Below are 25,883 nucleotides of genomic sequence, written 5' to 3'. Positions count from 1 at the left end.
AGCAGCAGTTGTGGTGAAAGTTTGACATTAGTGAATCTGAAATTGATAAACAACATACGAACAATTGCACAGCAAGTGAACCAGAGATAGGCCTAGGGGAAGTTTGCTCAGACTTTACAGTAGATGAAATCTCTTCTTTTGGGAAATCAGTGAAAAAACACAAGGCTCCATAGTACAAAATGGAATTAATCAGAATGGAAACTGTGATTTTGTAAAGTCAGAGTGAGCATATCATTTATTTGAAAGGAAATTGTGGAATGGAGACATCATACAACACAATTACTTGATTTACTCTTCCTGTCAGGGGTAATTTTATTGCCCTCATGTAAACGGTTTGGGGATTCATCCCAGTTTGGCACAGGTGGCTTTAGAGTTTGGAAACGCACTAAAGTAGTAAAACATTGGAGAAACGTGCAACAGAGGGTAGTGGCTATAGTGAAAAAACTTTGTTCAAGAGGACTGCCATTTCATGGAGATTAAGAACAGTTCGGTACCTTAACAAATGGCAATTATATATGTTTACAGCTGATAGGTGAATGAGATCGATTCTTAGCTGGTATATATAAAATTATTATGAGGAAGACTGTTGCAGAAGAGATAGTTGATGCAAATATTACTGCGTTATTGTGAATTCTATGCCTGATGTATCACACTGATCAGTTAAGTTTCACTATACAATATGTGAATAAAGATGGCATACCACAGGAGCAGTTTGTAAAGTTTTTTGAGAAATGCTGGGCATATCAAGAAAGAATGGACAAATACAGTATTTAAGTTTCCCAGCTCCCAAGGATTAGACACAAGCAATTTCTATGGCCAAAGTGGTGACAGTGCTGCAGATATGGTGGGAATCTACTTTGAGCTGCAAGCCCAAATCAAGTCATTCCATCCCTTGGCATTTTTAATTCCTTGCTCCAATTATTCCCCGAATTTGGTATGATCACATGGAGGCACACACAGTGAAATGTCTACAACATTTTTTGACCTGCTACAAACTATTTAAAAATTTTTTACAGCATCTATAGTCAGTTTTTGAAGATGGAAACTCGAGTTTAAAGTCTCGCTGCATTACAAGGTGGTTAGCTTGAAAAGATGGCTGCAAAAGCATAAATGCTAATTGGGATGCAGTCAATAAAGCTCTCAAGTGAACCTCCGAAGAGAAAAGTGAAAAAACTGTGATTACATCAGAAGCAAGAAAAAAAAATATTGCAAAAGCTTAACTCCAAATATATTGCATTCATGGCTACAATGTGGAGGAGTATTTTGGAAAGTTTTAATGCAGTGAGTACAACACTACGGTCAAAAGCAGTTGACATACCTGGAGTAGTGAAACTTTACACTTCACTTCTAACTTTCACAGACGAAATGTCTTTTGAAGCGTACAAAAAGTTGTGGGAAAGAAAATGGGAGCTTACAAAAAAAACTTGTTCAAGTCAATGAAACTAAAGAAAACCATGATGAAATGCAAGAAGTTCTTTCATGACTCCGACTCTGAGTCGGAAAATGAAACTTTGGTTTGAAAATCTGATAGTGACATACTGAAGACCAATTAATTAATTATATTGGACAATTATCCACAGAGCTCAATAAGCATCTTGGTGTCAACAGAAAGTTTTCTGAAAAGTTCTCATTCTTATCCAGTTTGATGAAAATGGACCCCGGTGAAGTGTAAAATGCTGGAAAACAGTGGCAGCATGTTTATTCAGAGAATTCGAGGAGTCTTTTGGGACAGAATGTGTCCATCTCAAAAGCTTCCTTTTGAGTTTGGATATGAGAATGATCCATCTTTGCCTGCCTTAAATAAAATCCTAAGAGAGAAATCTGTGGCATTATCCAAAAATCAGCATCACTCTTCACATTTATTAGAGCACACCAACAACAAACTGCTCTGCTGAATGATCCTTCTCAGTTCTTGGAAGGAATAAGAACTACTTGCATGCTTCTCCAAGTAAGGAGTGTTTGAATCAACTGGCAATAGAAAATGATCTGACTGAAAATAGATTTTGAGTTTTTTTTGCAAATAACACGGCAAGAAGAAAGCCACTGAACTACTAACATTCTTTGTTGCTATATTAATAGTTTTTGAGTTACCCTTTGTGTGTGTGTGTGTGTGTGTGTGTGTGTGTGTGTGTGTGTGTGGTTATACTAGCATATGTCTGTCATATCCAATCTGAATTTTGGACATGCTGCAACCAATCATTTTACTCTGAACTCAAGGTTAGGACCGTAATTCCGTACAATATTTTCTTTTTTCAAAGATTTCTTCTTTAAATAATATATATAAAAAACAAAGATGAGGTGACTTACCGAACAAAAGCGCTGGCAGGTCGATAGACACACAAAAAAAAAAACACAAACATACACACAAAATTCAAGCTTTCGCAACAGACTGTTGCCTCATCAGGAAAGAGGGAAGGAGAGGGGAAGACGAAACCCACTTCCTTTCGTCTTCCCCTCTCCTTCCCTCTTTCCTGATGAGGCAACAGTCTGTTGCGAAAGCTTGAATTTTGTGTGTATGTTTGTGTTTGTTTGTGTGTCTATCGACCTGCCAGCGCTTTTGTTCGGTAAGTCACCTCATCTTTGTTTTTTTTATATATAATTTTTCCCACGTGGAATGTTTCCTTCCATTATATTGATATCATTAATTTAAATAATATATAGCTATTTTAAATTCCCTCTTTACAATTTCTCTGCCCCCCCCCCCCTTTTTTTTTTTTTAATTGCCTAAGTTAGTTGTTTCGGGGTGGGGACAAAAAACGATTATTGAGCTCATAGGCATTAACTTTACCTAAATAGAGGGTTGCCTCAGTTGTCTAGGAGTATAACATAAAGGATCTACCTAAAAGCTTCTGAAACTAACCATTAAATAGCTCTCTGTTTATCTGTTTGTGTGTAATTTCTGCACCAATAGCTCCTAGTTCAGCAGTAAAGAAACATTTCTTGTTGCTACACATCAAAACAGCTGCCTTTTAAATTAGTAAAAAAAAGGACTAGGCATGTCTAAACTTCACTTCTCTTGCAAGAGGATTACTGGCTCTCCAAATGTCACATACCGAGTCTTGGCTGCCAACATTTTGCGGATTCAAAATCAGGAGAATGAAGCTCAAATTCTTGTGATGTTTGGTCATAAGTTGCCGTTGTCCTGCAAGAACCGCAGATCTCTTCAGTTGCCACACATCCAGAAATCTGTACAGAAAAATGTTCGGACAGTTATAATTATAGGCTTGATAATGGGAAATGTGGGGGTGGGGGGACTTATAAAAACAAAGAAAACAAGACTGCCCATGTCACTAAGAAATTATTTGTCATGGTATATAAGTGTACAACTCTTTTATGATATTAAACTGAAGCAGCATCCTTACAGCATATTTTAAGTTTCAACTTTATGTTATTCCTGGATGGAAATAAAACTCTGTTCACAAAAAATAACTTGCGTGAAACACAAATTGTTTCATTCACACATTATGTCCCACATATAGTAGATGTAGGTGGACAGATGGATTTCAGGTTCCTAGATTTCTGAAGAAATGGTGTAAGGCACTAAGGTTAATAACTGTAAACCTCATACCATTGAGTCTAATCCATTTGTACAAGAAGCAGTTCACTATGTTTTTTGTTTCAAATACATAACTGTTGGTGACTTGATTGGTGGAGACTAGCTGTGAATGTATAACTAATGACTCCTTACTGAATGCGTCAGGGACAGTGACTTGTGTTGTCCAGTGTTTCTATTTGAAGACTATCATAGGGAATTTTCACTGAGTTATTTACAAAACATTACAAAACAGCTTAATAACATATTTGATAATAACAAAAAAGGCAGAAACTGAAGGCAATACCTGTATCCATTTAGAAATCGTATTTCATTTAACTATTAGCTGCATATGAAAGTGGCATTAATATTGGGGTATTATTTTAATGAGTGGATTTTTTTACGTGCACAAATTTATCTTGGGTCTTCTAATACAGTTCATAAAGATTATTCCAGAAACAAATACTTATACTTTGAATACTCTATCAGCTAACATATATTTTCCATTAATAAAATACTTTTTAGCTACAATATGCTAATACTGGATTTTTAAAGGTTTTACATACTAAAATTTGTACTGCCTTACGTTCCTCAAGAGAACAACATTTTTGATCAGTTTTATTACCTAAACTATAAAATTTTGTAAAGTGATGGTTAGATTTAAGTAAAACAGGGATTTAAAATAAGGTATATAAATCCTGAATTAGGTACTTATTAGCAGTTTGAAAGTTTGTGTGCACATGGTTTTACTGTTCCTTAAATGTTGAATATTTCCTTTAGTAAGATGACTAAGTTACAGTTTAAATAATAAATAAATAAACGTGTGACTAGGGCCTCCCGTCGGGTAGACCGTTCGCCAGGTGCAAGTCTTTTGATTTGACGCCACTTCGGCGATGGGGATGAAATGATTTTGATTAGGACAACACAACACCCAGTCCCTGAGCAGAGAAAATCTCTGACCCAGCTGGGAATCGAACCCGGGCCCTTAGGATTGACATTCTGTCGCACTGACCACTCAGCTACCGGGGGCGGATGACAGTTTAAATAATAAGGAATAGAAAAACACATCTCATTAAAGAATTCTGACATTTCATGTAAATACAGCTCTCACATTAGGTAAGAAAAAGAAAGAAAAAATAATATTTGTTATCACAAATACATCAGACCAAGTGAAGCTATTCCTCATTGATGTGTTTCAATATGGTAGGCATTGTACCACATTGTTAATTAATAACGAAGATATAATCATAGAAAGTACCCTGACAGTTAATATGATGGGCTCAAAGATTTTTTTATTATGTTCTGAAATGTAATGAACACAATGAGTAATAAACTATTTGATACTATCTGCATTTTTCAAATTTAATGCATTGCCTTTCTGGGAATATGCCGTGTGCTGGTTGGTAGAGAGTTAACATATTCGAATGTATATATAAAGTTATTTACTTTTAAGCAGTTGAGCCATGATCTTGCTCTTTCGGCTGTTTATCCTGTGTAGTATAGTAATTAAGTTGCATGAACATTGTCTTGGCACTGAAGCAACAACAACTTTATTCACTGGTTAAAATTAGACAATATTGTAAGGCTCTCTCAGTGCAGTGAATGTGAATAGATGTCCTTGTGAGAAATGCTCTCTTTGTGTGTGACTAGAATGATTGATAATTCTCTGTGTGTGGAGTGGACATAAAAACATAAAATTATCAACAGGCCTAAGAATAAACAGAAACATAGAGAATATAACAGAAACACAATGTCCATGGCAGCTGGTGGGAAAACTATTTTTCACAAGGAGAAGTTTTTAAACACATGCATCACAACAGCCCCCCCCCCCCACACACACACACACAGCACAGCACTGATAGCCGCAGTTGCTACAACAGCCTCCTTGGCAGAAGCAGAGTGCCATCCAGGTAACACACCAGGAAATGGACATGTTGATCAGACCCCATGCTGTGCTGGTCCCTTGGTAATGATGTTGTGGCTGGTGCTGGTGTAGAAGCTGCTGTTTCTAGAGTCTGCTGGGTGAGGCTGTGTCCATGAAATATCAGCAGGGGACAGCCCTGTTTCACTCAGTCAGTAGAGAATGTGGCATATGTCCTTTTGACTGAAATGTCTAGTGTACAGTTTCCTCTCGAGGACTTGGTGCAGCCCAGTATATGGTGGCTGAAGGGCTGGTTTGAAGCCATCGGTATGCAGCATTGCATGTGAATATGGTGCTCAGATTGTTATGGAAGAATGTGAAAGCTGTTCCGTGTCTGGACAGTTGCAGAGGTCAGATCTTGACATGCGATCTCTCAGAAATCTGACAAAGATGTCTGGATCAGGCAGAGTGGTCACATCTATGAATTTGCTAGGTAGTTGCACTGTCTCTCCATGTACCATTTCTATGGAGGAGGCATCTACATTGATTTTGCAGGTGTTTTGCAATCCAAGTAAAACCATTAGAAGAGTATCTGTCCTTCTGGTTCTGTCGCACTTCAGTGCTGCTTTGAGAGACTGGTGCCAACACTCAGTCATCCAACTGATGATCAGATGGGAGCTTATTGTAATATGATGACTTGTACTGCAGTATGTTGGGAGCTTGGCAAATAGATCCAACTATATCTGTTTTCTCTACGATGTGGACTAGGCAACCAAATCCTGATGCTCAGCTGAGCACAAAGGAGTATGCCAATGTATAGTATGCCAATGTATCTGCCAAGATACTGTGTTGTGAAATGGTTGATCACAATTAGCAGATAGTATTAACTGTTTGAAGGAGGCAACATTTCCTCACAGTTTATGCATGAAACATATGGTAGTGTCTGGGAAGTCACCAACTGGTGCATGTAGGTGACAACAGACCTTACTGCACTGGCTCTGGATGCAGTACCTTGGCCACTCATGGCAGTTTTTCGTAATTCCTCTCAACACAAAATGATCCAAGATTAGGCACATTGTTAGTTGTGCACCAGGGTGGCACAGGTTGTGGAAGGACTCAAACACACTTCTTCCAAAATAGCGTGGTAGATAAGGATGAGGTACTGCCTTGGCCACGTTGCAATTATAGCTTGGCATTGGTTCCCGGAACATTAATTAATCATAGGTGCAACAGAGACATCACTTTCTGAAACAGATCTTGTAGTTCTCAGCCCCTAAACTGCACTTCAGTGAGCTCAACATATTTTTTTATAATGGAACTGCTGCACAGGAGAGGCAGTTTACAACTACGTTCTTAATTCCATATTTATGTCGAATACCTGCTGAGCTGTGCAATGTGCAATCAGTTGGTTATGTTGTCTGAGTGAACAATTGATAATGTTCTGCCAGAAGGCGTACATTAACAGCTTGTGCTCCATACAGTTGGTAAATTCTCGGTGTTCCACTCAAGGACAGAGTACTTACTCACCTTGTATATCACTAATAACTTGTGGTCATACAGACTCTATGTTGTAACATCGAACAGTATGCATGAGAGAAATGGCCAGAGGTTGCCACATACTATTGTTTCATTATTGCAACACTTTGCCCTCTGCTGTTGGGCCTGCATCCACTACCAACACTAATGTTGTGTTCAGTTCCAGGTGAGCTAGTAACACAGCATTTGCTTGATCTTATTCGATGTGGCCTTCATCCAGTTTGTCCATGAAATTGCTGTGTTTCTGTTACATTTAGGACCTGCAAGTGCAGCATACAAGGATTCTTGTATTTCCACCACACATGACAGGTGGTAGTGGTAAAAACTGAACATTCTGAGAAAACACCATAATTCTTTGACTTTGGTCAGCCAAGAAATCTGGAGGATGGCTTCCACTTTGTGAGGTAGCAGTAAAGAGCCTGATGGAGAAATGCGTTTTTCAAGGAAGTCCACTTGCGGTCAACAGAAGACACATCTTGCTGTGTTTAGTACCGCACTACATTCGTTTAGCCATCTGAATACCCCTACAAGGTTTTGCAGATGCTGTTCCGACAAGACTGAGAATACCAGTATGTCATCTAAGTAAGCAAAAGAGGACAGGTTTTGCAACACAGAACTGATGAACCTCTGCCAAGTTCTGGAGCATTCCAGAAGACACACATCATGACCTGGCTCTCAAATAGGCCAAACAGGGTTATTATGGCTATCTTTGGGATGTCTTCTTCAGTGACTGTAGCCCATGGTGTTGTTGACCAGTCATGCCTTTGTTATGTCAGGTGGCAGGTTGTAGTATAAGAGGAAGTCTTTCGTATAATCGGCTCCACAATGTCTGCAATTAGAGCATTGACCAAAAACAAATCAAACCGCTGCATGCCATATGTTGCTATGAAGGAATTGTTGGTGGCAGTCAGGTAGACTATTGTTGGCAGGCTACAGTGGTATATCATGGCTCATGGGTAGCTGCACAGATTGGAACCTATGTCCATTAAATATTTCCAAACTTTTCATTGGTCGCTCATGAATAGGCACTGTGACATAGATCGTCAGTCAGAAGAGGCACCTATGCCTGACTGCCACTGCAGGCCGCAGTGGCCGAGTGGTTCTAGGACTTTATAACTGCGATGCTGCTCATTCTTTGTATTTACCAAATACGTTCAGTTAGTGGGTAGCTGTTGTCACAATAGTACTCATTTGAGAACACAAACATTTCTAGAATTGATTGTCATGAACAACACACACACACACACACACACACACACACACACACACACACACACAATAGCAAGGATTTGGTTATTATTTTATTATTTGGTGGTCTCTGGAATTCCTACATTCCATTGGCGAATCATACTGGTCATAAGAAGATAACTTCTATTAAAAGTTAGTCAAACGAATGAAAATCCATTCGGCAAGAGGAGTCAATGAGGATTAATTATTTCAAAAGCATTCTCCACCAATGTTTTGAAATTTATCCAATGGCAGAAGGGACTTCTCGCTATGGGAGAGGAGGGACCACAGTCACATTCGCTAAGCTCATCTTCATCTATTGTAATGTGACGTAATTTATGGCTTACTTGAAATCAACAGAAACATGAAACTAAGATTTTGTAATGAAAAATTTTTGATAATATAATGTAACTGGATAGACAAAAAATCTACTCACCAACAATGGCAGAACATACACATAAAAGAAGCATATAATTAGGCAAGCTTTTGGAGCCAGTGGCTCCTCCTTCAGGCAGAAGGGTTGAAGGGGAAGGAAGAGGGGCGAAGGAAAGGGACGGGAGAGGTCTAGGAAAAGGGGTAGATTTGGGAAAAGTCACCCAGAACCACAAATCAGGGGAGCTGTATCAGACAGAATGAGAAGGAAAGACTGATTGTTGGGGACTGGGCAGTCTCATGGAAAGGGGGAAAAATGGTGCACTCAAGCGATTTTCATTCTAGAAAATTATTTAAAAGTCCATGTTACACAGGTTTTTAACAATGTAGGGACTGAAACTTTTTTAAGACTACTTACAAGTCACCATTCATCCCCCGGAATATCATAAATACTTAATAGCCCCCCCTCCCCCCAGTTTGTACCCTCCCCTCCAAACTATGATTCAGGCACTCTTGTGTGAGTGTCATATAGAGAACTAGCAGCACAAATCATGCTTACAATAAAAAATTTCTCAGCTTCTAATTATCTTCAACTGACACAAAGTGAGCTATGTATTTCTGCTTCTCTCCATTTCTGGTGTAGGATGAACTTTCGTATCACTAACTTAACTTACTGCTATTGATTAGTAAGATAGAAGTCTCTGTCATATTTTTCTTAATATTTATTTCCCTAAAAGAAAAATACCAAATAAATAATTTGGAAAGTATTAGGCTCCTTTAGGCTTACTGTTCTGTGTGTCAAATAAACTGAAAATTTTTTTTAAACAACAGAGAACATCTTAAGTGGATACAAGTTTAAGACATTTTTCAGTGTGCTATACTTCCTCCCACACTGACAGAATTCTTATGAAAATATAATACAATAACAAAATTTTGGGTGTTAGCAATAAATAAGGTAATAACCATTAGCAGAAATGTGTATTTTAAATGACATAACAGGGATAAGTTGTCATAAAAAACAATATTCAATGTTAACTAGTAATGAACACACCTTATTGTTCAAGCAGTCTTGTATATACTTCTTATGTCGCTGGGTACCAAAGTCATTAACTGCTCTCAGGAATGCCGTAAGTTCTCTTGGGTAAATTAAAGCAAGTGAAGCATCATACTGACCGAGTGTTGAAGTTAATGCATTTACCTGAAAACAGTATAAAATTTCATATCAATTAGTGTGCACAACAATGTGCTACAAAAGCTCACACAAATAACATATGATGGCTCAAGACAGCACCTTGTGTTATTCAGTACAGCAAGGGAACAATCAACATCCTAGTACCATGAAGCAAAAAGTTGTAAAAATATCAAGATCACAAAATTTTAGTATCCATCTGCAGTAAAATTTATATGAGACAGTAGTATTTACAATTTAAGTAAAGAATAACCATGGCACCTCATTTTTTGTTATTTTTTATTTTTATTTATTTACTTATTTTTTGTACTTTCAGTTACATAGTTTTCTTGCAAACTTAAATCTCTAAGGGAAATCTGGGCTGAATAGCAACACTATGAAAGGATAGACTGCTACTCCCGACATAGAAGAGGCTTGAGTGATGACAGGCACAATGAAAAATGTTGCTAGATACTGTTCAGCTATCAGACTAAGTCCTTCATCAGACATAAACAACAAAACTCACATGCATTAAACAAAAGCACAACTCACAAACACATGGCCACTGTCATCTCTGGGCATCCCTCCCCCCCCTCCGGCACAGCCTCTCGATGCTCCACTGCACTCACTATCTTGTTTCTACACAAGTCCATGCTCCCAGTCCTCACCCCACATCTCCTCTGTAACACCACTACCCACCCCAGCAAAGATTACTGCTCACATCAGATGCAGTCGCAGTGGGATGTTAGTGCCCAGAGATAACAGTGGCCCTGTGTGTATTGAGTTGTGCTTGTGTGATGGTGTGACACTTTTGTCGTCTACACTTGATGAAAGACTTACTCCGACTGCTAAACACACCCTTTATGTTGTCTTTTCATATTGTTGCTAAACTTAAATTTTTAATACTTTGACAGTTTTACCTAAATCATATATGTAGTGAATACAGACTTGTGAATGATAGTAACAGAGACCATTGTCACTTTAAAAAATCATAAAGCAACAGAAGTATATTATCTACTCAAAAGTATCCAGACAGCTAGTAGTGGATGACAATATAGATTGCATTCACCCTTTACTTTTATTACAGCTTAAACTCTGCTGGGAACACTTTCATGAGGTAACTGAATGTCTGGGCAGGAATGGCAGCCCATTCTTCCTCAAGAGCGAAAACTAGAGAGTGTAGAGATGTTGACAGCTATGGTCTAGAGTGAAAATTATGTTCTAATTCATCCCAAAGGTGTTCTAATGTGTTCAGATTGGAATTCTGTGCAGGCCAGTCCATTTCAAGAGTTTATTGTCCACACACCATTGTCTCATAAAGGTTGCTTTATCATTTTTTAATTGTCCCTCTACTGTACTCAATGCTGTGTTTTCTTAAGCTCAATAAGAGGATCACACCCTAAACATGAAGAACAGCTGCATACCGTAACACCACCATCTCAGCACTTTATTATTGGCACTACACATGATGGCAGATAACATTCTCCAGGCATTTGCTAAACCCAAATCCTCCAATCAGGCTGCCCCAGGGCATAGCATGTTTCATCACTCCAAATTACTCGTTTCCAGTCATCCACTGTCTACTGGTGTTGCTCTTTATATCCCTTCAAGCTCCATTTAGCACTGACTACAGAAATGTGTGGTTTATGAGAAGCTGCTAGACCACTCTTTTTAACTCCCTATGCGTAATCATTGTGCTAGGTGGAGTGTTAATAGTACTTTAGAACTCATGACTGATTCCTTCTGCAGGTTTCATGTGATTTTTTCCAATTACCTACCACAATGCTTGACAGTCTTTCTCCCACACATATATTGCAAAATGGCCATGACAGTAAAACCAGAAAAAACTGAGCTCATACAGATGATTACAGATATTCTCCTAGCATACCACTTACTAACTGAACAGAAAGAAAAAAAAAGGGGGGGGGGGAAGTGACAGGGGTACCCAAAATACCTTCATCACATACCATAAGGTGGCTCATGGAGAGTAAATGCATTGCCACCAAATTTCACTCCACAGGAAATAAAATCTTTCAAGCAATGAATAATGTTTTAGTGTAGCAATGAATAATATTTCTGTGTAGCAAAATTCCAAATCCATCCCACATTAATAAATTCAATTTTAATAGCACATCTGAGACTTTAGTGGCATGAGAATGACATAGTAATTGTATCTGTAAACATTATTGTCCAAAACCCACTTCTTATTCCTTCTCTCTTTCTGACACACACACACACACACACACACACACACACACACACACACACACACAGAGAGAGAGAGAGAGAGAGAGAGAGAGAGAGAGAGCGCATGGGGAGGAAACTATATAAAATATGTCTTACCTTCACATTATTATGAAAATCCTTTGGTGAGATAAGGTTCTTGGCCTGCAGATACCTGATACGCTTCATAGTTAATCTATGTTGTTCATCAGGACTTGGTGTTAGTGAGGGCTGAAGGAAGAGTGGATCTGACTCCATCACACTCCAAATTTTTGCCTGAAATTATAACAAGCACATTTTAGACTAAAATAGTAAAATAAAATATATGTTTGTGACAAAAATACATGCTCGATTTTGGTAAATACCTGGAAGAAAACATGAACAATGCTGTCACAAATTAAAATTGATGACTACTAACTTTATTGAGCAGAATTTTCACTGGCTACATTAGAATATATCTGTAGTTTATGCAAAATATTAATACTAAATATATTATACTCCGAAATATATAATACTAAATTCCATTTATAGAAAATACGCTTCAATGTCATTAGAATCATATTCAAAATGAACTGAAATACACACTTTCTGATTACACCACAGGCCTGAGAAACTCCTGCAAAACAGAGAACAACATCTATAACCAACACAGTTACTACAATGCAGAATCAAACATTGGAAAATCCACCACGAAATAACAACCATATAGACCAGGTGTGAACAAACACACACACACACACACACACACACACACACACACACACACACACACACACACACACACACACACACTGTCCTCTCGGGGCTTTAAGGCTCGATGTGGTGAGCAAAGATCTCAGATGTGATAACATGGCAGGGCCATGGGAAGATGCTGTAATGCTGCCTGTGCAAGGGTACAAAGGCATGGTAGGATCAGAATCGGGTATTGTTAGGTGTAGCATTGTGAGTCTGCACTGGGGTTGGGGGGTAAGTGGAGAGGAGAAAAGGGGAAAGAACTATGTAGGCACATTCAGGGAATAGAAGCTATGTGTGGGAGTGGAGTGGGAGAAAGGAATGGGAAAGAGGCAGGTGGGGACAGAGAATAGTGAAGGTTGAGGCCAGGGGGTTATGTGAATGGAAGATATGTTGCAGGAAGCGTTCCCCTCTGGTGGAATTCCGGAAAGCTTGAGTTAGTGGGAAAATTCCAGATGGTACAGGCTGTGAAGCAGTCAGTGAAGTCAAGCACACCACGCTGGATGGAATTCTTAGTAAATGTGGAGTCCAGCTGTCTCTTGGCTATAGTTTCAAATAGGACATTCATGCAAACAGACAGCTTATGACAAGTAGTAGTCATGCCCACAAAGAATGACACACTATGGTTGCAGTGAAGTTGGCATACCACATGGCTGCTTTCAGCAGCAGCCCTACCTTTGATGAGGTAGGAAATGCCTGTGACAGGGCTGGAATAGGATATACAGGGTGTTACAAAAAGGTATGGCCAAACTTTCAGTAAACATTCCTCACACACAAAGAAACAAAATATGTTATGTGGACATGTGTCCGGAAATGCTTACTTTCCATGTTAGAGCTCATTTTATTACTTCTCTTCAAATCACATTAATCATGGAATGGAAACACACAGCAACAGAACGTACCAGCGTGACTTCAAACACTTTGTTACAGGAAATGTTCAAAATGTCATCCGTTAGCGAGGATACATGCATCCACCCTCCATTGCATGGAATCCCTGATGCGCTGATGCAGCCCTGGAGAATGGCGTATTGTATCACAGCCGTCCACAATACGAGCACGAAGAGTCTCTACATTTGGTATCAGTCACCGAATCTGTTGTTGAGAAGTGTACAAACACTTCGACTGAAATGTGCAGGAGCTCCATCGTGCATGAACCACATGTTGTGTCGTACTTGTAAAGGCACATGTTCTAGCAGCACAGGTAGAGTATCCCGTATGAAATCATGATAACGTGCTCGATTGAGCATAGGTGGAAGAACATGGGGCCCAATCAAGATATCACCAACAATGCCTGCCCAAACGTTCACAGAAAATCTGTGTTGATGACGTGATAGCACAATTGCAACATTACCTTCCTTCAATTGGGCCAACTGGAGGTGAATCGAGGAAGTACAGTACATACTGACGAAACTAAAATGAGCTCTAACATGGAAATTAAGCATTTCCGGACACATGTCCACATAACATCTTTTCTTTATTTGTGTGTGAGGAATGTTTCCTGAAAGTTTGGCCGTACCTTTTTGTAACACTCTGTATGGACAGATCTTGCACCTAGGTTTCTAGGGATATGAGCAAGGGGTTGAGAGGAAGGATTGAGTAGGGATGGACAAGGATATTGCATAGTTTTGGAGAGCAGAAGAATACCACCACGGGAGGGAAGGGGAGGATAGTGGTTAGGATATTCCTCATTTTATGGCACGGGTGAGAGGTAGTAGAAATCATGGCGGGGAAAGTGATTCATTTACGCCAGTCTTGAGCAGTTCTGAGACACAAAGGGGTACTTTTCTGTGAGTCTGTGGATATATAGAGTATGGTAGGTTACTGAGGAAGCAGAGTGTGGGAGATCTGTTTCTGGACAATGCAGGGAGGCTATTTCTGGCTGTGAAAGCCTCACTGAGACCATCGATATATTTGGAAAGCGACTGTTTGTCACTTCAAATGTGAAGTCAGGACATATGGAAGGGACTTCTTTGTGTGGAGTAGATGGCAGCTGTCAAATTGGAGATGTTGTTAATGTTTGGTGGGTTTGACATGGATAGCATTAATGATGGAGCCGTCCATAAGGTGGCAGTTGACATAGAAAAAGGTGGCTTGTTGAGCTGAGGAGGACCACATCAAGTGCATGGGGAGTGTGAGTTAACGAGCATTTCGCTCTCATTTAAATATATGGCTGAAAGGGTCAGCCTTCAGGAATTGTGAAACAAACCCTGTCGTCCAGGACTGTGTGCCACAAAGAGCACAGATTTGCCACGAGATGGGGAAATTCACAGGCGCCCATTGTGCTGAATGATGCCTAACCACTGTAGTGTGCGAGTGAGGCAGACAAGAACCTACGTCATAGGGAAAACCTGTAGAAGCTGTTTGTGTCCAGGGAGACGTAGAAGTGTTAAATATGGCGAACCTAAGATCAGCCATAAAGGAAAACATTTATGAAAACTATTTAATTCTGTAGTAATTAAGGGAATGAAGCCACAGTAATTTTAATCTACCATCCTTCATGAATTTTCATGGTGATCCCAATAAAGCTTGAATATCGATCATATGCATATTAGGTTAGGATTTACTGTTAAAGTGAAATTAACAAGTTTTGTAACAAAGACCTGAATGCTAAAATTGAACTCTCTGGTCAATTTTAACGATCAACATTTCGTATAGAAGCACATCATTAAAATGACAAATGTTGTAACTATCAACTCTCTAACTTTATTTGTTTAAACAATATAGTAAATTTAAATTATCAGTATTTTCAGTTAAGCGTCAGATCATCATTTCCTCCACACAAAACACACTGAACGTTGACAGCATGACACCTTATTGAATCATTAGGTAATAGGAAATTTGTTGTAAAGTTTAGTGCATAATAGTTACTTTTGTTCTTTATTTATTTATTAGAAAGCACAGTGGTGCAAGGCTACCGGTCATGACATTGAAAGCTAAGAGAAATTGTATTGGTTTTATGTAAAAGAACTTAATGTTTATTATGTAATGGGTATTATTGTTACTTTATTTAGAATGTGAAAGTGGTCAAGTTTTGATTATTTAAATATGTTAAAATGTAAAATAAGCTGTAGCCAATCAGATGGACAGCTTCAGGAAGGGGAACTGCCCTAGTCAGTGGAGCGAGGAGGTTCGGCGCGCAGGAAATGTGGCCGGGGATGGGTAAAGGGACAGTATTGGTGGAGATGCGAAAGTGGATGGTCAGTCTTTAGGTAGCTAGGAAGTGAAACAACTTAGAAAATTTCATGTTGTGTGGTATCATGGGAGCAGTGAGCAGCCGCATGCCTGGTGTGAACTTTTCGTGTAGTTAACGAGGTTGAGTTTTGGACTTGTAATTCTTGATGAGAATGTGAATGACTGAACTGTATCAAATAGATATGCGCTTGAGTGTAATAGTAATTCTAAATAAGACCACTTTCACTATTAGTTTGCTTTCTGAATAAACGTTATTCTAACCAAATAACAACTGTGTGGCCTACATCATTTATAGGTCATTAATTTTTCTCCCGATAGTATTATTACCGTTGTAATATGTTATATTAATGTTGTGTGTTTCATATAATTTTGCAAATTTGTCATCAGCCAGATAATTTAACCAAAGGGTCACAAATGTATAATTTAGGGAGTGTAATGTGACACGAGCGGTTCAATCCCTACACGAGTTTGAGCCAAGCCATTTCGACAAAGAGGAACCGCATGTGAGCCCGAACATCTTTGGGATGTTAGCTCGCAGTAGGAAGGCAGAGAGGAATGTGTGGAAGATGCTCTCACCCTCAGTCAAGATTACAAAGATGTCTTCAATGAATTTGAACCAGACAAGGGATTTGCGATTCTGGGTGACTAGAAAGGATTCCTCTAGATGTCTCACAAAAAGGTTGGTGTGGAACATGCTGTTATAGAACACCACCTTTCCCATTGTCCAACTGACTCCAAATCTACAACCACTTTCATGGTCACCTGCAGTCTCAGTCACAATTAGTTCTGTTTTAAAGGTATCATCTACAAACAAATCCATGGTACAGCAAAGTGCACCAATATGGTACCATACTATGATAACCTATTCACAGGCCATCTACAGAAATCCCTCCTAACCATGCAGAAAACCAAACTCCTCATTCGGTCCAGACTTACGGATGACACCTTCATGATATGGAGTGAGGGTGAGATCACCCTACAGATATTCGTCAACTAAGAACAAACCTTTGGAAAATGTAGACTCTGGCAGGACTTATTGTGTCATTGTTTCCAACCTAACTGTAATGAAAGATTACAGGCTGTTGCCAAGAAATCTTTAACCCTCACGTCAGTTGAGTTGATTTGAGACCCAACATAAAAAAACATTGTGAATATTCAGTATAGTCCATTTGATGTGAATTAGGGAAAAAGAACACACCACACCCTGGCTGCAGAAAAATAGGGGCGCCTAGTTAATGAAGCTCATGGAAACTCTCCAGGCATTAGGTCATACATCGCTAACAGCTAAGATGATGTCTCCTAGGCATGGCCATCTATCTGGACAGACTGAAAAAGAATATAAAACCATGGCCCAGTTAAAACATAAATAATATAATTGTTCTTTTGAACATTCATCATTACAGGTGCAGATAATATGTTAAAATACAGCTAACAGTTCACAAAATCAGAAGTTCCTTACTTAATGATATTCCACAATACAGAGTGTACAATAAAATTTAAAAACAGTTGTTATGTGTATTTTACTCTGTCTTAGTTTGCCACAAGTGAAAATATTAATAACACGCAAAATCACAGATTAAGAGAGGAGACCACTAGAAAGCTCACCCACAATACTTGTCTGAACTCCAGACTTAGTGACATTCTCAGTTTTTAGCAGGTTTACCAGTTTGTTCCCTACTCACATTAACTCAACAGAAACCACAAAAAGAAAGATCATATAAAGAATCATTTAGGGTTGGTAATCTTGATACACATATTTTTAAAGAAATATGATAAGCATAATGGGAGATGACCTTAACAGTTCATTATCATAAAGAAAGTAAAGACTGAAACATAATTTACCTTCATTTTAAGAATTTCTTCATTATCCAGGGAAAATCTCAGTTTGTCCCAGTCAAAACTGGCTTTCTTTCGGTACTCACTGAGAGGTCCCGAGACGCTGAATGGCTTCTTATCAGACATCTTGATGGTGTTCTGTCAAAATAAACATAATATTCAATCAGTAATGCAGAGAGGACATAAAATGGAGAAAGAGATTATTTAATACTGAATTACTCATCAAATGTTGGATTTCGGTATAAAATGTGTAATTTTACATCTGTGTTGCTGCGAACTTTCATTTGCTAAATTTCATTGTTAATTTCCCATTATTTTACTCACTTCAGATGAACATAACCAAAAACAAACAATTAAATATTGATCGAAAAGACAGTTCACCAAGTACTTTGAAGGTAAGGTTTTATGTAACAAACAGAAACATAAAAAGAAGAAGTGAATACAGCTGAGCTATTGTACTTTTGTTCTACTTTAAAAGCAGAAATATTGGAGTTTAATGTCTCACCAAAAACAAAATAATTACAGATTGTGTTCGAAATTACAACAGCAGCAAACTGTTTCTAAACTTTCCTGTGCTCCTTGGGAGAGTGAAATTTCAATAACTGCTCAACGATCAGTTCTTAATAGTAATTGGTGGCCTGTCTTCTTGATCATTACTTGTATTAAAGCTAAACCTTTTTTACATAATGAAAAATAATGTTATACATAGATTTTATTAGGCTAATGAACTGCATGAGATCATTGAATGCTAAAATAATCTTCCCACATTGTCATTATTTAAATCTGACAGTCTTGCCAAATTGAAAATGTAATCAGTAACAGTCAAAGATAATTTCATACTTGGAGTGTCAGTTTCAAATTCAACTGGTTTGCCATGGTAGACCTGAAATGGTTATGCAGAACAGCACTTTTACAACCTGTCACAAACAATACTTTTCACTTTACAAATATAATAGACTGATATGTCCATACACTGAAAGGGATTCCAGAAAAGAACTAATTATATACTGCTGTACGTGCTATCAAGAATCTACAAGGACTGGACAAAAACAGGGAACCATTATGAGAAATGCAAGCTTAAACATAAATGATGATGCTAGCCAAGCCTGCAGCTGGTTCTGTTGTATTTGACCATGAATGGCACTTGTATGATGTACACAATATGTTGCAAGTATCAGTAATGATCAGAACAGAGTTCTGTGTGGTGTGAGGGAATTAGGTTGGAGCTAAGTGAATTTGAACCTGGGCAATTTGTTGGTGTTCATATGGTGGGTGCTTCTGTAACCAAAGTAGCTGAAGTGTTTGGTGTTTCAAGAGGCATCATATTGAAGATTTATACTGCAGACATGTAAAGTGGAAAAACATCATTCACTAAGTTACAATGTAGACAAAAGTGTGTGCTGAGTGATTGTGACACACACTCACTGAAGACTGTGACAAAAAACAAGAGGACGACAGCAGCAAAAGTCATTGGAGAGCTCAATGTCATACCTGTGAACCCTCACAGTGCCACAACAAGAAGGGAACTCCTAATCTGGGAACTGCAGGATGAGCTGGAATTCAAAACAACTCATCAATGAAACAAATGTCTCTGATAGGAAAACGTGGCACTGAAGCCATAAAACATGGACTGTGGAGCAATGGAAGAAAGGCAAATGTTGGATAAGTCTTGTTTTACACTGTTTTCAACTTCTGGCTGACTTTAGATCTGGCATAGGTCATCCCAAGCCTACAACATAGACTGCTTGTTGCCAAGATTGAAACATGGTGGTGGTTCAGTGACAGTTTTGGCTGCCATATTGTGGTATCCATGGGCTCCATGGTTATTCTGCAAGGTTGCATTAGTGCCAGGATTATGTGACCGTTTTCACAGAGCAGGTCCATCCCATGGCACAATACTTCAATATTTGTTCCTCAAAAGTTATGCTATGTTCCAAGACAATAGGCCCTACCGTGCACATAGCTGGACTGTTTTTTGTAAGCACAGAGATGAACTGTCACATTCCCCCTGGCCACCATGGTCAGCAGATCTCAATATAATTGTGCCTTTATAGTCTGCTTTGGAGAGAAGGCTGTGCGATTGCTATCCATGTCTATCATTGTTACCTGAACTAGCCACTATTTTGCAAAGAATGATATAAGATTCCCTCAAAGATCATAATGGAGCTGTATTTATTCAATCTGAGATGACTGGAAGCTGTTTTGAATACTAACCATCTTCCTACACCCTATTAGGCAAATCACATTTAAATGCCTGGCAGAGGGTTCATCGAACCACCTTCACAATTCTCTATTATTCCAATCTCTTATAGCGCACAGAAAGAATGAACACCTATATCTTGCTTTGATTTCCCGTATTTTATCGTGGTGATCATTCCTCCCTATGTAGGTCGGTGTCAACAAAATATTTTCGCATTCGGAGGAGAAAGTTGGTGATTGGAATTTCGTAAGAAGATTCTGTCGCAACGAAAAACGCCTTTCTTTTAATGATCTCCAGCCCAAATCCTGTATCATTTCTGTGACACTCTCTTCCATATTTCGCAATAATACAAAATGTGCTGCCTTTCTCTGAACTTTTTTGATGTACTTCGTCAATCCTATCTGGTGAGGATCCCGCACCGAGCGGCAGTTTTCTAAAAGAGGACGGACAAGCGTAGTGTAGGCAGTCTCCTTAGTAGGTCTCTTACATTTTCTAAGTGTCCTGCCAATAAAACACAGTCTTTGGTTAGCCTTCCCCACAACATTTTCTGTGTTCCTTCGAATTTAAGTTGTTCATAATTGTAATACCTAGGTATTTAGTTGAATTTACAGCTTTTAGATTAGACTGATTTATCATGTAACCGAAGTTTAATGAGTTCCTTTTAGCACTCATGCAGATGACCTCACACTTTTGTTATTTAGGGTCAACTGCCACTTTTCGCACCATTCTGATATTTCTTCTAAATCGTTTTGCAGTTTGTTTTGATCTTCCGATGACTTTATTACTCAATAAATGACAGCATCACCTGCAAACAACCGAAGGCACCTGCTCAGATTGTCTCCCAAATCATTTATATGGATAAGGAACAGCAAAGGGCCTATAACACAACCTTGGGAAACACCAGAAATCACTTCTGTTTTATTCGATGACTTTCTGTCAATTACTACGAACTGTGACCTCTCTGACAAGAAATCACAAATCCAGTCACATAATAGTTGATATTCCATAAGCACACAATTTCACTATGAGCCATTTGTGTGGTACAGTGCCAAAAACCTTCCGGAAATCCAGAAATACAGAATCAATCTGAAATCCCTTGTCAATAGCACTAAACAATTCATGTGAGTAAAGAGCTTTTGTGTTAATCATCTACCAATTGCTCACAATGCTCATAATGTACCCGACTGAAAACTCTGCGCCTTTCTTGCCATCAAATTTTCAAATTTCACTGTTTGATTTGTTTTGTTAGGCTGAAGAAGGAAGAGGTATTAATGGTTCTTTAAAACAGAGCTTTAAAAGAAAGAAAGAGAGAGACCGTCATGTTTTGTTTTTATTTCTTCTGTCTGCAAGCAAATCCACCAAAAGTGTTCACCAGTATATAAGGAAATTTGTGTAAGTGCACAGAAAAGGTAAAGAAATAGTGTGGCAATAATCCAGGACAATACAGATTATGGATATTCATTTGCATCCTGTAGTTAACATGACACTGAACAAATCTACGTAGCAATTCTGGTAGCTCAGTGCATGTCCATGAAGCTACATAAAATGGGTCATGGTTCCGTACATGGAATTATCAGCAACAAGCTTCATCCTCATTACTGTACATAAAGCATGCGAGTGCCAAAATTAGTTCTGGAAACTTAAATGTGATTATTCATAATTTGATTAGTTTCGCACGATGACTGTGCAACTGGATTCCAAAAGAGTCACTGACTAGAATAACAGAGACATGATCACTTGCCACTACTGTTTACTGGGCCCATTTTCTAATGTAGGTGAAGCTGTTTCTGAAAAGAATACTCACTAGGTACGAATTTCATTCATTCAGTACGCTTATTTCATTAATCCCATCATGGTGGAGCTCCTTTGAGGATGTGGAATGAGTCACATTATACTATAAATTATTCTCAGCCTTCTTGTTGCATCAGATCTGAGTGAAGCATCAAGCATTCGAGGATCACTTCCATTGCATTTATCAGTAGCAAATAATCATTGTGGCTTCCGATGTAGTGGCCATTTGTAGTCCATGTGTGCTTTCGTGATTAGTCAGTGAATGTTGTCATTATGTCATGCTACCACGGATTGTGTAAACATTTGCACTGGTGGTGTGACTTCTCCTGTAGGAACATGAACAGTTCAGTAAATTTCTTTGTTTCTACTCAGTACCTAGAGCTGGCTTCTGAAAGCCATGAAGATTATAGCTGCTGTCTCATATGAAGTTGTTCTTGCATGTTCTAATTACAAGTTGCACATTGAAAGGCAGATGCAACCACTGCAGGCTGTTTATAGAAACTACATTAATAACAAACTACGACTAACACTAATTGACTCACACTGACAATATGAGAATCACGTCTCCATTGCTTTCTATGTATGTATCAAAGAAAAATTAAATTGATAAAACTAATAAACTGTGAGACAGAATTGCTGGCCAGGGACTTATCTTCAGGAGGGGATATGAGTGGTGATGCTAAAACGCATATATAAAAGTAGAAATTACACACTATCCTCCCCACAGAAGGAACTACTAGTTACAAAAGTTCAGACAGTGCATCACTATCCTAGTCTTTGGAACTTGGGGAGGATAGTGTGTCACCTACACTTCTGTGTATCTTTTGGCAGCACTATACATTTTGCTTCATGGGGGTAAGTACTAGTTAGCAATTCTATCCCACAATTTATTACTTTATATGTGAACATGTATGTTAGGAGAAAATCATCTACTTTGAAAAAAATCCATTGCTCTTCAGCACTTAGCTGCTGTTTTTATCAACTGATTTACAGTAACCCTATATGTAACTTCACTGTTTTCAGATAATGCTTTCAGCTGTCTATGTACTGGAAAAATTAAAACTCACAATTAATGCTAAATAGAATCAATATCAAATATGTTAACAAATTATACAAGGAGCAGCTAATAAAGGATGGCACTCTGATTTTTAATATTTGAATTCCCAATTTCTGATGAGCATGGGAGTACACAATGCCATAATACATCCTAGACAGGGACAAACAGTCTATAAGGAAATTATTTTTACTTCTAGTATTGTGGTAGTATATTTCACAGTTCAACCAAAGTTCACTGTCACTATTAATCACAAAGACCGTTGGAGAGAAAATATATTGGTATGAATCTAAAGGTCCATGAAAGGGTTTTTGCAAAAGTTTTAGTTATCAACTTTACATAATATTATTACTGCACATTTCTGAAAATATACATTTATGACCTCAGCTGCTTCCCCAGAACATTATGTCACAGTACAGTGTTGAGCAAAAGCATGGAAGCAATCCCATCTCCATGGCAATATATGAGAGGAGCTTTTAAAAGCAGAACAAGCAGAACTGAGTTTTTTGTATATAGTTGTCAAGATATAGTTATAAGTATGACTAATTGTAATTTGTTGTTAGCATAGGAAATAACCTGACTTGTCCTAGATCCCTAAAGCCGCTGCTTGATGGTTAGAGCTTCAGAATGTGTATGAATGAATGAAAATAATATATGTTTGTAAATATGAAAAATCACTTAACAATACAAACTTTCTGTCATTTACAATACACTTTGACAATCTAATGCATGCTAAAATTAAAGTAATATTCTCAGTACCTAAGCCTGGTTTGCAAACTAAAAGATGGAAGAGTGTGATGATGTAGTGGAAAGCCTTACATATGGTTATGGTCCCAATCTCAGCAAATTACTAGGCGTGTATGTAGAGTGTGTAGTGACACTAATCAGAAGTGTAATATTAGTTTTAGCCTTATCAGTTAATTTGTTTGCCAGTACCTACAGACAACAGATATTGTACAGAACATTTAAATATTTGTGAGAGTGATCACACACCATAAGTATGTCCTAGTATTCATTAATTAGGTACCTAGTATTCATTAATTAGGTACTATTGTTATGTTTTACCTTTACATTAATATAACCCATCTTTCAAATAATAACAATTATCTATATTTGAATAAATTGACTAACGAAAGCTTATACCTATCACATCTCTAATTGTGGTTCAGAGTGGAAATGGAATGCTTTTAAGTTTACACTGACACTTCCAATAACGTTTATCGAAGTTAAGGATGAAATGTTCCTGATTAGTTAGTGTAATACTGATTAATTCTGCTATTTACCAAGGAAATTGACATTAAGTTTTGCTGTGGCTGCTTAATACAAATGACCCATGGCGCAAAATATTTTCGGCAGATCTGCATTTCTGAAGACAGGTCGTCATATCTTTAACAAATTGCTGCTAATTTGATCTACTAATGCTTTTTTTACTGTAATGACACTATCATCACACGCTTTTAAAACGCTGTATCATTTGCCTCCAGTCATTAAATATAAATGATTAAATCTACTACAATCTAAAACACACCTTGAGCGCCAGTACGTTCGAAGTTTCCGCCTATCACTGTTGGTGTAGATTTAGTGCAAGACGCTTTTCTCTAATTTCTGTTGTAGTTACGCTTTATCAGAAGATAATGGTACACAATCGCGATAAGCACGGAGGTCGTTTGATCGTTCATGCATTAATGTACTCCTGAATGACTTCGCATATTACGCTAAAGACGTTAGTGCGTGCACACCACTTGAACTGACTCTCCAATCATTAAAAAAAACCTCTGGTTTCGCTAAATTTTCGCAGTGACCTATACAAACCTAAAAAAGAAAAGCAGTAACTATTCACAGAAAAAAAATAAAAATTTACTTAAATCAACCTGAAAATATCGCTAGACTTTTAGATGTTAATCGAATTACCTGTAAAGGAACAATCCGTATGTCAGTTCTCTGTGTACTTAAACTGTGACATGAAACTCATGACTCCTTTACTGCAGTTATAGCCATCACAACTTATAGCCATCACAACTTTGCACGAATTCTTTTAAAAATAAATTTAAAAAAAATTGTAAGTAGCGGCAGTGACACCAAAACAATGATGTGAAAATTACCGTCCTCTTGGGAAACTACGATTTAGAGACAATAAAAAATGGAACGCAAGACGTTACGATCGCACAATAATTTCACCGAATCAAGCAATGTTCTATGCGATTGGCCATATGTACTATGCGGTTTCTACAAACAAGGGTTACAGCGCATGAAGATAACACTGTGTTGCCACCAAGATTTCGTTGTATGTTGAGAAATACATATTATTTTCTTTAGTTCGCAGAGTCTAGCAATGTGTGTTATATAAGCATATGAATCGTGTCCCACATCCTCGTTATTAAAAAAAAAACCGTTTCGTCTGCTGCACACTGACATTTGCTTTACGACGCTGTGCGTCGTTCATTTGTTTACGCAACAGGTCTACGGAAGTAAAGTCCATGGAGGTAAAAAGAGGAGAATGCTAAGTCCACCCAACCTGGATATGATGTGACGTCATTATGACGTATATACGCTTTAGTCGATTAACACATCTATCGACTTTTAACGAACGTTCGAGATTCTAAACTGTCGTCAGCTAGTGGTTTGTTTTGACACGTGCGATTTTGATAACAGCTCAGTGTGGCAGCGTATATGTATTTCGCCAAAATAAAAGTAAAAGAGCTGGATATTAATAGAAATATTCCTGACCGTGGCCTTGAAAACACCACGGATAACACGTTTCGTAAAAAAGTGAAGTCTTCTTATGTCGCGACCAGATTAGATTGTGTGATTGTTGTATTGAGCGCTTACGCCGAAAATAATATTTATTTATTATCAATATTTTAGTATGGTTTCATACAATTGGTCTTGTCAGTACATATTAGATTGTAGCAGCATACTCTTGCTGACTTTTTTTTCTTAATTTATATAGCTGAAAGAGAACTCGTGCAAGTTTGATAGCTAAGTAATTTATATGTCCATCCCAAGATAGTATTTTATCAACCATAATTCCAAGTAATTTTACATTCGGACCGCAGAGACAGGTACCTTAGTGTCCAGTAATGACTGGTGTGTAGAATGATTGAATTTCGAAATTAAAAAGAAAAATATGAGGCATTGTTGAATAAAAATCGTCGACCG

At 38.1% G+C, this 25,883-nt stretch overlaps 1 protein-coding gene across 4 annotated transcripts in view; it reads right to left on the bottom strand.

Annotated features, from left to right (window-relative positions):
• LOC126466919 (peroxisomal acyl-coenzyme A oxidase 3-like) overlaps positions 1-25,102 on the bottom strand; it is a 76,620-nt gene extending 51,518 nt beyond the window's left edge. Inside the window, exons 1-6 of one of the 4 annotated variants that reach the window (XM_050096424.1) lie at positions 24,636-25,102; positions 21,684-21,996; positions 17,686-17,817; positions 12,040-12,195; positions 9,580-9,726; positions 3,054-3,186 (exon numbers count right to left, since the gene is read on the bottom strand). In XM_050096424.1, the coding sequence (XP_049952381.1) occupies positions 3,054-3,186; positions 9,580-9,726; positions 12,040-12,195; positions 17,686-17,805 (556 nt within the window). In that variant the 5' untranslated portion in view covers positions 17,806-17,817; positions 21,684-21,996; positions 24,636-25,102. Of the gene's footprint in view, positions 1-3,053; positions 3,187-9,579; positions 9,727-12,039; positions 12,196-17,685; positions 17,818-21,683; positions 21,997-24,252; positions 24,557-24,635 lie in introns of all 4 variants that reach the window. The other 3 variants (XM_050096421.1, XM_050096423.1, XM_050096422.1) reach the window with 3 other exon arrangements.
• Positions 25,103-25,883: the final 781 nt, after the last annotated feature.

The sequence above is a fragment of the Schistocerca serialis genome, chromosome 1 (assembly GCF_023864345.2).
Source record: "Schistocerca serialis cubense isolate TAMUIC-IGC-003099 chromosome 1, iqSchSeri2.2, whole genome shotgun sequence".
Lineage (NCBI taxonomy): Eukaryota > Metazoa > Arthropoda > Insecta > Orthoptera > Acrididae > Schistocerca > Schistocerca serialis.
The sequence above is the reverse complement of the archived record's forward strand: the minus strand, read 5'-3'. Positions and strand labels throughout refer to the sequence as shown.